Consider the following 14,900-nt stretch of genomic DNA (forward strand, 5'->3'; position numbering starts at 1 on the left):
GCTCGCCCAATCACTGCTCGCCCAATCGCTGCTCGTCCAATCACTGCTCACCCAATCACTGCTCGCCCAATCACTGCTCGTCCAATCACTGCTCACCCAATCGCTGCTCGCCCAATCACTGCTCGCCCAATCGCTGCTCGCCCAATCACTGCTCGTCCAATCACTGCTCGCCCAATCACTGCTCGCCCAATCGCTGCTCACCCAATCACTGCTCACTCGCTGCTCGCCCAATCACTGCTCGTCCAATCACTGCTCTCCCAATCACTGCTCGTCCAATCACTGGTCGTCCAATCACTGCTCACCCAATCACTGCTCACCCAATCACTGCTCGCCCAATCACTGCTCACCCAATCACTGCTCACCCAATCACTGCTCGCCCAATCACTGCTCATCCAATCACTGCTCACCCAATCACTGCTCGTCCAATCACTGCTCACCCAATCACTGCTCTCCCAATCACTGCTCGCCCAATCACTGCTCGCCCAATCACTGCTCGCCCAATCACTGCTCGCCCAATCACTGCTCGTCCAATCACTGCTCGCCCAATCACTGCTCGCCCAATCACTGCTCACCCAATCACTGCTCTCCCAATCACTGGTCGTCCAATCACTGCTCGCCCAATCACTGCTCACTTGCTGCTCGCCCAATCACTGCTCGTCCAATCACTGCTCACCCAATCACTGCTCACCCAATCACTGCTCACCCAATCACTGGTCACCCAATCACTGCTCACCCAATCACTGCTCGTCCAATCACTGCTCGTCCAATCGCTGCTCACCCAATCACTGCTCACTCGCTGCTCGCCCAATCACTGCTCGTCCAATCACTGCTCTCCCAATCACTGCTCGTCCAATCACTGGTCGTCCAATCACTGCTCACCCAATCACTGCTCACCCAATCACTGCTCGCCCAATCACTGCTCACCCAATCACTGCTCACCCAATCACTGCTCGCCCAATCACTGCTCACCCAATCACTGCTCGTCCAATCACTGCTCACCCAATCACTGCTCTCCCAATCACTGCTCGCCCAATCACTGCTCGTCCAATCACTGCTCACCCAATCACTGCTCTCCCAATCACTGCTCGCCCAATCACTGCTCGTCCAATCACTGCTTGTCCAATCACTGCTCACCCAATCACTGCTCACCCAATCACTGCTCACCCAATCATTGCTCACCCAATCACTGCTCGCCCAATCACTGCTCGTCCAATCACTGCTCGTCCAATCACTGCTCACCCAATCACTGCTCACCCAATCACTGCTTGTCCAATCACTGCTCGCCCAATCACTGCTCGTCCAATCACTGCTCACCCAATCACTGCTCACCCAATCACTGCTCGCCCAATCACTGCTCGTCCAATCACTGCTCACCCAATCACTGCTCACCCAATCACTGCTCGTCCAATCACTGCTCGCCCAATCACTGCTCGTCCGATCACTGCTCGTCCAATCACTGCTCGCCCAATCACTGCTCGCCCAATCACTGCTCACCCAATCACTGCTTGTCCAATCACTGCTCACCCAATCACTGCTCACCCAATCACTGCTCGTCCAATCACTGCTTGTCCAATCACTGCTCACCCAATCACTGCTCACCCAATCACTGCTTGTCCAATCACTGCTCGTCCAATCACTGCTCTCCCAATCACTGCTCGTCCAATCACTGCTCACCCAATCACTGCTCACCCAATCACTGCTCACCCAATCACTGCTCGTCCAATCACTGCTCGTCCAATCACTGCTCGCCCAATCACTGCTCGTCCAATCACTGCTCACCCAATCACTGCTCGTCCAATCACTGCTCGTCTAATCACTGCTCTCCCAATCACTGCTCGTCCAATCACTGCTCGTCCAATCACTGCTCTCCCAATCACTGCTCGTCCAATCACTGCTCGTCCAATCACTGCTCACCCAATCACTGCTCGTCCAATCACTGCTCGTCCAATCACTGCTCTCCCAATCACTGCTCGTGCAATCACTGCTCGCCCAATCACTGCTCGCCCAATCACTGCTCGCCGAATCACTGCTCTCCCAATCACTGCTCTCCCAATCACTGCTCGTCCAATCACTGCTCTCCCAATCACTGCTCGTCCAATCACTGCTCATTCGCTGCTCGCCCAATCACTGCTCGCCCAATCACTGCTCACCCAATCACTGCTCGCCCAATCACTGCTCGTCCAATCACTGCTCGCCCAATCACTGCTCGCCCAATCACTGCTCTCCCAATCACTGCTCTCCCAATCACTGCTCACTCGCTGCTCTCCCAATCACTGCTCGTCCAATCACTGCTCATTCGCTGCTCGCCCAATCACTGCTCGCCCAATCACTGCTCGCCCAATCACTGCTCGCCCAATCACTGCTCACCCAATCACTGCTCGCCCACTCGCTGCTCATCCAATCACTGCTCGCCCAATCACTGGTCGTCCAATCACTGCTCACCCAATCACTGCTCGCCCAATCACTGCTCATTCGCTGCTCGCCCAATCACTGCTCGCCCAATCACTGCTCGCCCAATCACTGCTCGCCCAATCACTGCTCATTCGCTGCTCGCCCAATCGCTGCTCGCCCAATCACTGCTCACCCAATCACTGCTTGTCCAATCACTGCCACTCGCTGCTCGCCCAATCACTGCTCGCCCAATCACTGCTCATTCGCTGCTCGCCCAATCACTGCTCGTCCAATCACTGCTCGTCCAATCACTGCTCGCCCAATCACTGCTCGTCCAATCACTGCTCACTCGCTGCTCGTCCAATCACTGCTCGTCCAATCACTGCTCGTCCAATCACTGCTCACCCAATCACTGCTCACTCGCTGCTCGTCCAATCACTGCTCGTCCAATCACTGCTCGTCCAATCACTGCTCACTCGCTGCTCGTCCAATCACTGCTCGTCCAATCACTGCTCGTCCAATCACTGCTCACCCAATCACTGCTCACCCAATCACTGCTCGCCCAATCACTGCTCGCCCAATCACTGCTCACCCAATCACTGCTCGCCCAATCACTGCTCGCCCAATCACTGCTCACCCAATCACTGCTCACCCAATCACTGCTCATCCAATCACTGCTCACCCAATCACTGCTCGCCCAATCACTGCTCACTCGCTGCTCGTCCAATCACTGCTCGTCCAATCACTGCTCGCCCAATCACTGCTCGCCCAATCACTGCTCGTCCAATCACTGCTCGCCCAGACACTGCTCACTCGCTGCTCGTCCAATCACTGCTCGCCCAATCACTGCTCGCCCAATCACTGCTCACCCAATCACTGCTCGCCCAATCACTGCTCGTCCAATCACTGCTCGCCCAATCACTGCTCACCCAATCACTGCTCGTCCAATCACTGCTCACCCAATCACTGCTCACCCAATCACTGCTCACCCAATCACTGCCCACTCGCTGCTCGCCCAATCACTGCTCGTCCAATCACTGCTCACCCAATCACTGCTCGCCCAATCACTGCTCGCCCAATCACTGCTCACCCAATCACTGCCCACTCGCTGCTCGTCCAATCACTGCTCACCCAATCACTGCTTGCCCAATCACTGCTCGCCCAATCACTGCTCACCCAATCACTGCTCGTCCAATCACTGCTCACCCAATCACTGCTCGCCCAATCACTGCTCGCCCAATCACTGCTCGCCCAATCACTGCTCTCCCAATCACTTCTCGTCCAATCACTGCTCGCCCAATCACTGCCCACTCGCTGCTCGCCCAAACACTGCTCTCCCAATCACTGCTCACCCAATCACTGCCCTCTCGCTGCTCGCCCAATCACTGCTCGCCCAATCACTGCTCACCCAATCACTGCTCACCCAATCACTGCTCACCCAATCACTGCTCACCCAATCACTGCTCACCCAATCACTGCTCACCCAATCACTGCTCGCCCAATCACTGCTCGTCGAATCACTGCTCGCCCAATCACTGCTCGTCCAATCACTGCTCGTCCAATCACTGCACGTCCAATCACTGCTCACCCAATCACTGCTCACCCAATCACTGCTCACCCAATCACTGCTCACCCATTCACTGCTCGTCCAATCACTGCTCACCCAATCACTGCTCACCCAATCACTGCTCACCCAATCACTGCTCGTCCAATCACTGCTCGTCCAATCACTGCTCGCCCCATTACTGCTCACCCAATCACTGCTCGCCCAAACACTGCTCACTCGCTGCTCATCCAATCACTGCTCGTCCAATCACTGCTCGCCCAATCACTGCTCGCCCAATCACTGCTCGCCGAATCACTGCTCGTCCAATCACTGCTCGCCCAATCACTGCTCGCCCAATCACTGCTCGCCGAATCACTGCTCGTCCAATCACTGCTCACCCAATCACTGCTCGCCCAATCACTGCTCTCCCAATCACTGCTCGTCCAATCACTGCTCGTCCAATCACTGCTCGTCCAATCACTGCTCGCCCAATCACTGCTCGCCCAATCACTGCTCGCGCAATCACTGCTCGTCCAATCACTGCTCGCCCAATCACTGCTCGCCCAATCACTGCTCGTCCAATCACTGATCGCCCAATCACTGCTCGTCCAATCACTGCTCGCCCAATCACTGCTCGTCCAATCACTGCTCTCCCAATCACTGCTCTCCCAATCACTGCTCTCCCAATCACTGCTCGCCCAATCACTGCTCGTCCAATCACTGCTCGCCCAATCACTGCTCGTCCAATCACTGCTCGTCCAATCACTGCTCGCCCAATCACTGCTCTCCCAATCACTGCTCTCCCAATCACTGCTCGTCCAATCACTGCTCGTCCAATCACTGCTCGCCCAATCACTGCTAGTCCAATCACTGCTCGCCCAATCACTGCTCGTCCAATCACTGCTCGCCCAATCACTGCTCACCCAATCACTGCTCTCCCAATCACTGCTCGCCCAATCACTGCTCACCCAATCACTGCTCGCCCAATCACTGCTCACTCGCTGCTCGTCCAATCGCTGCTCGCCCAATCACTGCTCGCCCAATCACTGCTCGTCCAATCACTGCTCGTCCAATCACTGCTCGCCCAATCACTGCTCACCCAATCACTGCTCTCCCAATCACTGCTCGCCCAATCACTCCTCACCCAATCACTGCTCTCCCAATCACTGCTCGCCCAATCACTGCTCACCCAATCACTGCTCACCCAATCACTGCTCGTCCAATCACTGCTCATTCGCTGCTCGCCCAATCACTGCTCGCCCAATCACTGCTCGCCCAATCACTGCTCGCCCAATCACTGCTCACCCAATCACTGCTCGCCCACTCGCTGCTCATCCAATCACTGCTCGCCCAATCACTGGTCGTCCAATCACTGCTCACCCAATCACTGCTCGCCCAATCACTGCTCATTCGCTGCTCGCCCAATCACTGCTCGCCCAATCACTGCTCGCCCAATCACTGCTCGCCCAATCACTGCTCATTCGCTGCTCGCCCAATCGCTGCTCGCCCAATCACTGCTCACCCAATCACTGCTCGTCCAATCACTGCCACTCGCTGCTCGCCCAATCACTGCTCGCCCAATCACTGCTCATTCGCTGCTCGCCCAATCACTGCTCGTCCAATCACTGCTCGTCCAATCACTGCTCGCCCAATCACTGCTCGTCCAATCACTGCTCACTCGCTGCTCGTCCAATCACTGCTCGTCCAATCACTGCTCGTCCAATCACTGCTCACCCAATCACTGCTCACTCGCTGCTCGTCCAATCACTGCTCGTCCAATCACTGCTCGTCCAATCACTGCTCACTCGCTGCTCGTCCAATCACTGCTCGCCCAATCACTGCTCGCCCAATCACTGCTCACCCAATCACTGCTCGCCCAATCACTGCTCGTCCAATCACTGCTCGCCCAATCACTGCTCACCCAATCACTGCTCGTCCAATCACTGCTCACCCTATCACTGCTCACCCAATCACTGCTCACCCAATCACTGCCCACTCGCTGCTCGCCCAATCACTGCTCGTCCAATCACTGCTCACCCAATCACTGCTCGCCCAATCACTGCTCGCCCAATCACTGCTCACCCAATCACTGCCCACTCGCTGCTCGTCCAATCACTGCTCACCCAATCACTGCTTGCCCAATCACTGCTCGCCCAATCACTGCTCACCCAATCACTGCTCGTCCAATCACTGCTCGTCCAATCACTGCTCGTCCAATCACTGCTCACCCAATCACTGCTCACCCAATCACTGCTCGCCCAATCACTGCTCGCCCAATCACTGCTCACCCAATCACTGCTCGCCCAATCACTGCTCGCCCAATCACTGCTCACCCAATCACTGCTCACCCAATCACTGCTCATCCAATCACTGCTCACCCAATCACTGCTCGCCCAATCACTGCTCACTCGCTGCTCGTCCAATCACTACTCGTCCAATCACTGCTCGCCCAATCACTGCTCGCCCAATCACTGCTCGTCCAATCACTGCTCGCCCAGACACTGCTCACTCGCTGCTCGTCCAATCACTGCTCGCCCAATCACTGCTCGCCCAATCACTGCTCACCCAATCACTGCTCGCCCAATCACTGCTCGTCCAATCACTGCTCGCCCAATCACTGCTCACCCAATCACTGCTCACCCTATCACTGCTCACCCAATCACTGCTCACCCAATCACTGCCCACTCGCTGCTCGCCCAATCACTGCTCGTCCAATCACTGCTCACCCAATCACTGCTCGCCCAATCACTGCTCGCCCAATCACTGCTCACCCAATCACTGCCCACTCGCTGCTCGTCCAATCACTGCTCACCCAATCACTGCTTGCCCAATCACTGCTCGCCCAATCACTGCTCACCCAATCACTGCTCGTCCAATCACTGCTCACCCAATCACTGCTCGCCCAATCACTGCTCGCCCAATCACTGCTCGCCCAATCACTGCTCTCCCAATCACTTCTCGTCCAATCACTGCTCACCCAATCACTGCCCACTCGCTGCTCGCCCAATCACTGCTCTCCCAATCACTGCTCACCCAATCACTGCCCTCTCGCTGCTCGCCCAATCACTGCTCGCCCAATCACTGCTCACCCAATCACTGCTCACCCAATCACTGCTCACCCAATCACTGCTCACCCAATCACTGCTCACCCAATCACTGCTCACCCAATCACTGCTCACCCAATCACTGCTCACCCAATTACTGCTCACCCAATCATTGCTCGCCCAATCACTGCTCGTCGAATCACTGCTCGCCCAATCACTGCTCGTCCAATCACTGCTCGTCCAATCACTGCTCGTCCAATCACTGCTCACCCAATCACTGCTCACCCAATCACTGCTCACCCAATCACTGCTCACTCAATCACTGCTCGTCCAATCACTGCTCACCCAATCACTGCTCACCCAATCACTGCTCACCCAATCACTGCTCGTCCAATCACTGCTCGTCCAATCACTGCTCGCCCCATTACTGCTCACCCAATCACTGCTCGCCCAAACACTGCTCACTCGCTGCTCATCCAATCACTGCTCGTCCAATCACTGCTCGCCCAATCACTGCTCGCCCAATCACTGCTCGCCGAATCACTGCTCGTCCAATCACTGCTCGCCCAATCACTGCTCGCCCAATCACTGCTCGCCGAATCACTGCTCGTCCAATCACTGCTCACCCAATCACTGCTCGCCCAATCACTGCTCTCCCAATCACTGCTCGTCCAATCACTGCTCGTCCAATCACTGCTCGCCCAATCACTGCTCGCGCAATCACTGCTCGTCCAATCTCTGCTCGCCCAATCACTGCTCGTCGAATCACTGCTCGCCCAATCACTGCTCGTCCAATCACTGCTCGTCCAATCACTGCTCGTCCAATCACTGCTCACCCAATCACTGCTCACCCAATCACTGCTCACCCAATCACTGCTCACTCAATCACTGCTCGTCCAATCACTGCTCACCCAATCACTGCTCACCCAATCACTGCTCACCCAATCACTGCTCGTCCAATCACTGCTCGTCCAATCGCTGCTCGCCCCATTACTGCTCACCCAATCACTGCTCGCCCAAACACTGCTCACTCGCTGCTCATCCAATCACTGCTCGTCCAATCACTGCTCGCCCAATCACTGCTCGCCCAATCACTGCTCGCCGAATCACTGCTCGTCCAATCACTGCTCGCCCAATCACTGCTCGCCCAATCACTGCTCGCCGAATCACTGCTCGTCCAATCACTGCTCACCCAATCACTGCTCGCCCAATCACTGCTCTCCCAATCACTGCTCGTCCAATCACTGCTCGTCCAATCACTGCTCGCCCAATCACTGCTCGCGCAATCACTGCTCGTCCAATCTCTGCTCGCCCAATCACTGCTTGTCCAATCACTGCTCGCCCAATCACTGCTCGTCCAATCACTGATCGCCCAATCACTGCTCGTCCAATCACTGCTCGCCCAATCACTGCTCGTCCAATCACTGCTCTCCCAATCACTGCTCTCCCAATCACTGCTCGCCCAATCACTGCTCGTCCAATCACTGCTCGTCCAATCACTGCTCGCCCAATCACTGCTCGTCCAATCACTGCTCGTCCAATCACTGCTCGCCCAATCACTGCTCTCCCAATCACTGCTCTCCCAATCACTGCTCGTCCAATCACTGCTCGCCCAATCACTGCTCTCCCAATCACTGCTCGTCCAATCACTGCTCGCCCAATCACTGCTAGTCCAATCACTGCTCGCCCAATCACTGCTCGTCCAATCACTGCTCGCCCAATCACTGCTCACCCAATCACTGCATCCCAATCACTGCTCGCCCAATCACTGCTCACCCAATCACTGCTCACCCAATCACTGCTCGCCCAATCACTGCTCACTCGCTGCTCGTCCAATCGCTGCTCGCCCAATCACTGCTCGCCCAATCACTGCTCGTCCAATCACTGCTCGTCCAATCACTGCTCGCCCAATCACTGCTCACCCAATCACTGCTCTCCCAATCGCTGCTCGCCCAATCACTGCTCACCCAATCACTGCTCTCCCAATCACTGCTCGCCCAATCACTGCTCACCCAATCACTGCTCACCCAATCACTGCTCGCCCAATTACTGCTCACTCGCTGCTAGTCCAATCACTGCTCGCCCAATCACTGCTCACTCGCTGCTCGTCCAATGATTGCTCGCCCAATCACTGCTCGCCCAAACACTGCTCGCTCACTGCTCATCCAATCACTGCTCGTCCAATCGTTGCTCGTCCAATCACTGCTCCTTCACCGCTCGCCCAATCACTGCTCGTCCAATCATTGCTCGTCCAATCACTGCTCGCCCAAACACTGCTCGCTCACTGCTCATCCAATCACTGCTCGTCCAATCGTTGCTCGTCCAATCACTGCTCCCTCACTGCTCGCCGAATCACTGATCACTCACACACTCCTCACTCACACACTCCTCACTCACTCACTCCACTCATTCACTCCACTCACACACTCCTCACTCACTCACTCCTCACACTCAATCAATCACTCCTCACTCACTCACTCACCCTCTCACTCACTCCTCTCTCACTCTTCATTCACTCACACTCCCTCACTCATTCCTCACACTCAATCAATCACTCCTCACTCACTCACTCACTCCTCACTCACTCACTCACTCACACTCCCTCCCTCACTTACTCCTCACTCACACCCCCTCACTCACACTCCCTCCCTCCCTCACTCACTCACTCACTGATGCTCTGTGCTTTGTGTGTAGACCCCCCGGAGTTCCTGGTGACTCAGGTACAGTCTGTGTTGGGGGAGGAGCGAGGCTCTGTCACTATCCCTGTATCCATGTTCGCCAACCCTCCAAAGGTCAACTACACCTGGAGTCGGAACGGGGCGCTGTTGGTCAAAGGTCAGAGTTCAGCTCCTTTCATACAACCGGCGAACCCCCACGAGGTCAGACTCTCACTGGGGTACAGTCCCACACACACTGACTCTCACTGGGGTACAGTCCCACACACACTGACTCTCACTGGGGTACGGGTCCCACACACACTGACTCTCACTGGGGTACGGGTCCCACACACACTGACTCTCACTGGGGTACGGGTCCCACACACACTGACTCTCACTGGGGTACGGGTCCCACACACACTGACTCTCACTGGGGTACGGGTCCCACACACACTGACTCTCACTGGGGTACGGGTCCCACACACACTGACTCTCACTGGGGTACAGTCCCACACACACTGACTCTCACTGGGGAACAGTCCCACACACACTGACTCTCACTGAGGTACAGTCCCACACACACTGACTCTCACTGGGGTACGGGTCCCACACACACTGACTCTTACTGGGGTACAGTCGCACACACACTGACTCTCACTGGGGTACAGTCCCACACACACTGACTCTCACTGGGGTACGGGTCCCACACACACAGACTCTCACTGGGGAAAGTCCCACACACACTGACTCTTACTGGGGTACAGTCCCACACACACTGACTCTCACTGGTGTACAGTCCCACACACACTGACTCTCACTGGGGTACAGGTCCCACACACACTGACTCTCACTGGGGAACAGTCCCACACACACTGACTCTCACTGGGGTACAGGCCCCACACACACTGACTCTCACTGGGGAACAGTCCCACACACACTGACTCTCACTGGGGTACAGGTCCCACACACACTGACTCTCACTGGGGAACAGTCCCACACACACTGACTCTCACTGGGGTACAGGTCCCACACACACAGACTCTCACTGGGGAAAGTCCCACACACACTGACTCTTACTGGGGTACAGTCCCACACACACTGACTCTCACTGGGGTACGGCTCCCACACACACTGACTCTCACTGGGGTACAGTCCCACACACACTGACTCTCACTGGGGTATAGGTCCCACACACACTGACCCTCACTGGGGTACAGGTCCCACACACACTGACTCTCACTGGGGAACAGTCCCACACACACTGACTCTCACTGGGGTCGGGTCCCACACACACTGACTCTCACTGGGGTACGGGTCACACACACACTGACTCTCACTGGGGTACAGTCCCACACACACTGACTCTCACGGGGGTACAGTCCCACACACACTGACTCTCACTGAGTTACAGTCCCACACACACTGACTCTCACTGGGGTACAGTCCCACACACACTGACTCTCACTGGGGTACAGTCCCAAACACACTGACTCTCACTGGGGTACGGGTTGCTCTGTAGAACATGTGAGCTTAGTGTGGATGTCACAGATGGACCGACACGTCATCATTTGAAGTCGGACGGATCGTTGGAGATCTGGAACCTGAGACGGGATGATGCCGGATTCTACAGGGTACAACTGAGGAATGAGGAAGGCGAGAGTGAGATGCTGCTAAAACTCGATGTACTGTGTAAGTAGCGGGAATGAGTCTGGTCCCACGGAGCCTTGTGTGCACCTGCCGTGGGAGTGTTTGATGGGACAGTGTAGAGGGAGCTTTACTCTGTATCTAACCCCCTGTACCTGCCCTGGGAGTGTTTGATGGGACAGTGTAGAGGGAGCTTTACTCTGTATCTAACCCCCTGTACCTGCCCTGGGAGTGTTTGATGGGACAGTGTAGAGGGAGCTTTACTCTGTATCTAACCCCGTGCTGTACCTGCCCTGGGAGTGTTTGATGGGACAGTGTAGAGGGAGCTTTACTCTGTATCTAACCCCCAGTCTCTGCCCTGGGAGTGTTTGATGGGACAGTGTAGAGGGAGCTTTCCTCTGTATCTAACCCCGTGCTGTACCTGCCCTGGGAGTGTTTGATGAGACAGTGTAGAGGGAGCTTTACTCTTTATCTAACCCCCTGTACCTGCCCTGGGAGTGTTTGATGGGACAGTGTAGAGGGAGCTTTACTCTGTATCTAACCCCCTGTCTCTGCCCTGGGAGTGTTTGATGGGACAGTGCAGAGGGAGCTTTACTCTGTATCTAACCCCCTGTACCTGCCCTGGGTGTGTTTGATGGGACAGTGTAGAGGGAGCTTTACTCTGTATCTAACCCCCTGTACCTGCCCTGGGAGTGTTTGATGGGACAGTGTAGAGGGAGCTTTACTCTGTATAACCCCCTGTCTCTGCCCTGGGACTGTTTGATGGGACAGTGTAGAGGGAGCTTTACTCTGTATCTAACCCCCTGTACTTGCCCTGGGAGTGTTTGATGGGACAGTGTAGAGAGAGCTTTACTCTGTATCTAACCCCCTGTACCTGCCCTGGGAGTGTTTGATGGGACAGTGTAGAGGGAGCTTTACTCTGTATCTAACCCCCTGTACCTGCCCTGGGAGTGTTTGATGGGACAGTGTCGAGGGAGCTTTACTCTGTATCTAACCCCCTGTACCTGCCCTGGGAGTGTTTGATGGGGACAGTGTAGAGGGAGCTTTACTCTGTATCTAACCCCCTGTACCTGCCCTGGGAGTGTTTGATGGGACAGTGTAGAGGGAGCTTTACTCTGTATCTAACCCCCTGTACCTGCCCTGGGAGTGTTTGATGGGACAGTGTAGAGGGAGCTTTACTCTGTATCTAACCCGTGCTGTACCTGCCCTGGGAGTGTTTGATGGGACAGTGTAGAGGGAGCTTTACTCTGTATCTAACCCCCTGTACCTGCCCAGGGAGTGTTTGATGGGACAGTGTAGAGGGAGCTTTACTCTGTATCTAACCCCCTGTACCTGCCCTGGGAGTGTTTGATGGGACAGTGTAGAGGGAGCTTTAATCTGTATCTAACCCCCTGTACCTGCCCTGGGAGTGTGTGATGGGACAGTGTAGAGGGAGCTTTACTCTGTATCTAACCCCCTGTACCTGCCCTGGGAGTGTTTGATGGGACAGTGTAGAGGGAGCTTTACTCTGTATCTAACCCCCTGTACCTGCCCTGGGAGTGTTTGATGGGACAGTGCAGAGGGAGCTTTACTCTGTATCTAACCCCCTGTACCTGCCCTGGGAGTGTGTGATGGGACAGTGTAGAGGGAGCTTTACTCTGTATCTAACCCCCTGTACCTGCCCTGGGAGTGTTTGATGGGACAGTGTAGAGCGAGCTTTACTCTGTATCTAACCCCCTGTACCTGCCCTGGGAGTGTTTGATGGGACAGTGTAGAGGGAGCTTTACTCTGTATCTAACCCCCTGTACCTGCCCTGGGAGTGTTTGATGGGACAGTGTGACTGGTGACGTTGATCGTGGGCGCTAACCAGGATGTGAATTTCCTCCCAACACTCAGATTCTCCTCGAATTCACGGCGTGCTGGATCACACGGAGGTGGACCTGGGCGGGTCGGTCGAGATGGTTTGTGCGGCGGACGCAAACCCTGTCATCAGCAAGATGGTGACATGGATGTCGATGGTTAGTGAGTAAGATCGAGTATCCTCTTCACCGTCAGACCTGCCACAATCTCCCAGTCTGGTACCCCACCAGGACGTGCAGCCATACCGATTCCCAACCTGAGCAGCTCTCTCCTGAGAGCATCAGAAACAGGAGCAGGAGTCGGCCATTCGGCCCCTCGAGCCTGCTCCGCCATTTAATGGGATCACGGCTGATTTCCTGCGTGTCCAAAAATTTCTCCCTCTGGTTGTTGAATATAAATGAAGTTAACAAAGTCTTTCATTTAAATAGCGCCTTTCACACCTCAAAGCACTTTACAGCCACTGAAGTACTTTTTGGAGTGCGCTCACTGTTGTATTGTGGGAAATGCCAATTTGCGCACAGCAAGATCTCACACACAGTGATGTGATAATGACCCAGATTATCTGTTTCAGTGATGTTAGTCGCGGGATAAATATTGGCCCCAGGACACCGGGGAGAACTCCCCCTGCTCTTCTTCCAAATAGTGGCCCCGGGATCTTTTACATCCGCCCGAGAGGGCAGACGGGGCCTCGGTTTAACGTCTCATCCGAAATACAGCCCCTCCGACAGTGCGGCGCTCCCTCAGTACAGCCCCTCTGACAGTGCGGCACTCCCTCAGTACTGCCCCTCCGACAGTGCGGTGCACCCTCAGTACTGCCCCTCCGACAGTGCGGCGCTCCCTCAGTACTGCCCCTCTGACAGTGCGGCGCTCCCTCAGTACTGCCCCTCCGACAGTGCGGCGCTCCCTCAGTACTGCCCCTCCGACAGTGCGGCCCTCCCTCAGTACTGCCCCTCCGACAGTGCGGTACTCCCTCAGTACTGCCCCTCCGACAGTGCGGCACTCCCTCAGTACTGCCCCCCCGACAGTGCGGCGCTCCCTCAGTACTGTCCCTCCGACAGTGCAGCACTCCCTCAGTACTGCCCCTCCGAAAGTGCGGGGCTCCCTCAGTACTGTCCCTCCGACAGTGCGGCACTCCCTCAGTACTGCCCCTCCGACAGTGCGGCACTCCCTCAGTACTGCCCCTCTGACAGTGCGGGGCTCCCTCAGTACTGCCCCTCCGACAGTGCGGCACTCCCTCAGTACTGCCCCTCCGACAGTGCGGCACTCCCTCAGTACTGCCCCTCCGACAGTGCGGCGCTCCCTCAGTACTGCCCCTCCGACAGTGCGGCACTCCCTCAGTACTGCCCCTCTGACAGTGCGGCACTCCCTCAGTACTGCCCCTCTGACAGTGCGGCACTCCCTCAGTACTGCCCCTCTGACAGTGCGGCACTCCCTCAGTACTGCCCCTCTGACAGTGCGGGGCTCCCTCAGTACTGCCCCTCCGACAGTGCGGCACTCCCTCAGTACTGCCCCTCTGACAGTGCGGCACTCCCTCAGTACTGCCCCTCCGACAGTGCGGCACTCCCTCAGTACTGCCCCTCTGACAGTGCGGGGCTCCCTCAGTACTGCCCCTCCGACAGTGCGGCACTCCCTCAGTACTGCCCCTCTGACAGTGCGGCACTCCCTCAGTACTGCCGCTCCGACAGTGCGGTGCTCCCTCAGTACTGCCCCTCTGACAGTGCGGCACTCCCTCAGTACTGCCCCTCTGACAGTGCGACACTCCCTCAGTACTGCCCCTCT

The 14,900-nt window shown here is 56.0% G+C and overlaps 1 protein-coding gene across 1 annotated transcript in view; it reads left to right on the plus strand.

Moving 5' to 3' along the window:
* The window catches only part of nphs1 (NPHS1 adhesion molecule, nephrin), a 133,659-nt gene that overhangs the window by 62,974 nt on the left and 55,785 nt on the right, over positions 1-14,900 (plus strand). The window contains exons 15-17 of the mRNA XM_070872301.1: positions 9,676-9,816; positions 11,187-11,327; positions 13,158-13,279. Coding sequence (XP_070728402.1) covers positions 9,676-9,816; positions 11,187-11,327; positions 13,158-13,279 — 404 coding nt within the window. The remainder of the gene's footprint in view (positions 1-9,675; positions 9,817-11,186; positions 11,328-13,157; positions 13,280-14,900) is intronic.

Source organism: Pristiophorus japonicus, unplaced genomic scaffold (genome assembly GCF_044704955.1).
Source record: "Pristiophorus japonicus isolate sPriJap1 unplaced genomic scaffold, sPriJap1.hap1 HAP1_SCAFFOLD_304, whole genome shotgun sequence".
Classification (NCBI taxonomy): Eukaryota; Metazoa; Chordata; class Chondrichthyes; family Pristiophoridae; genus Pristiophorus; species Pristiophorus japonicus.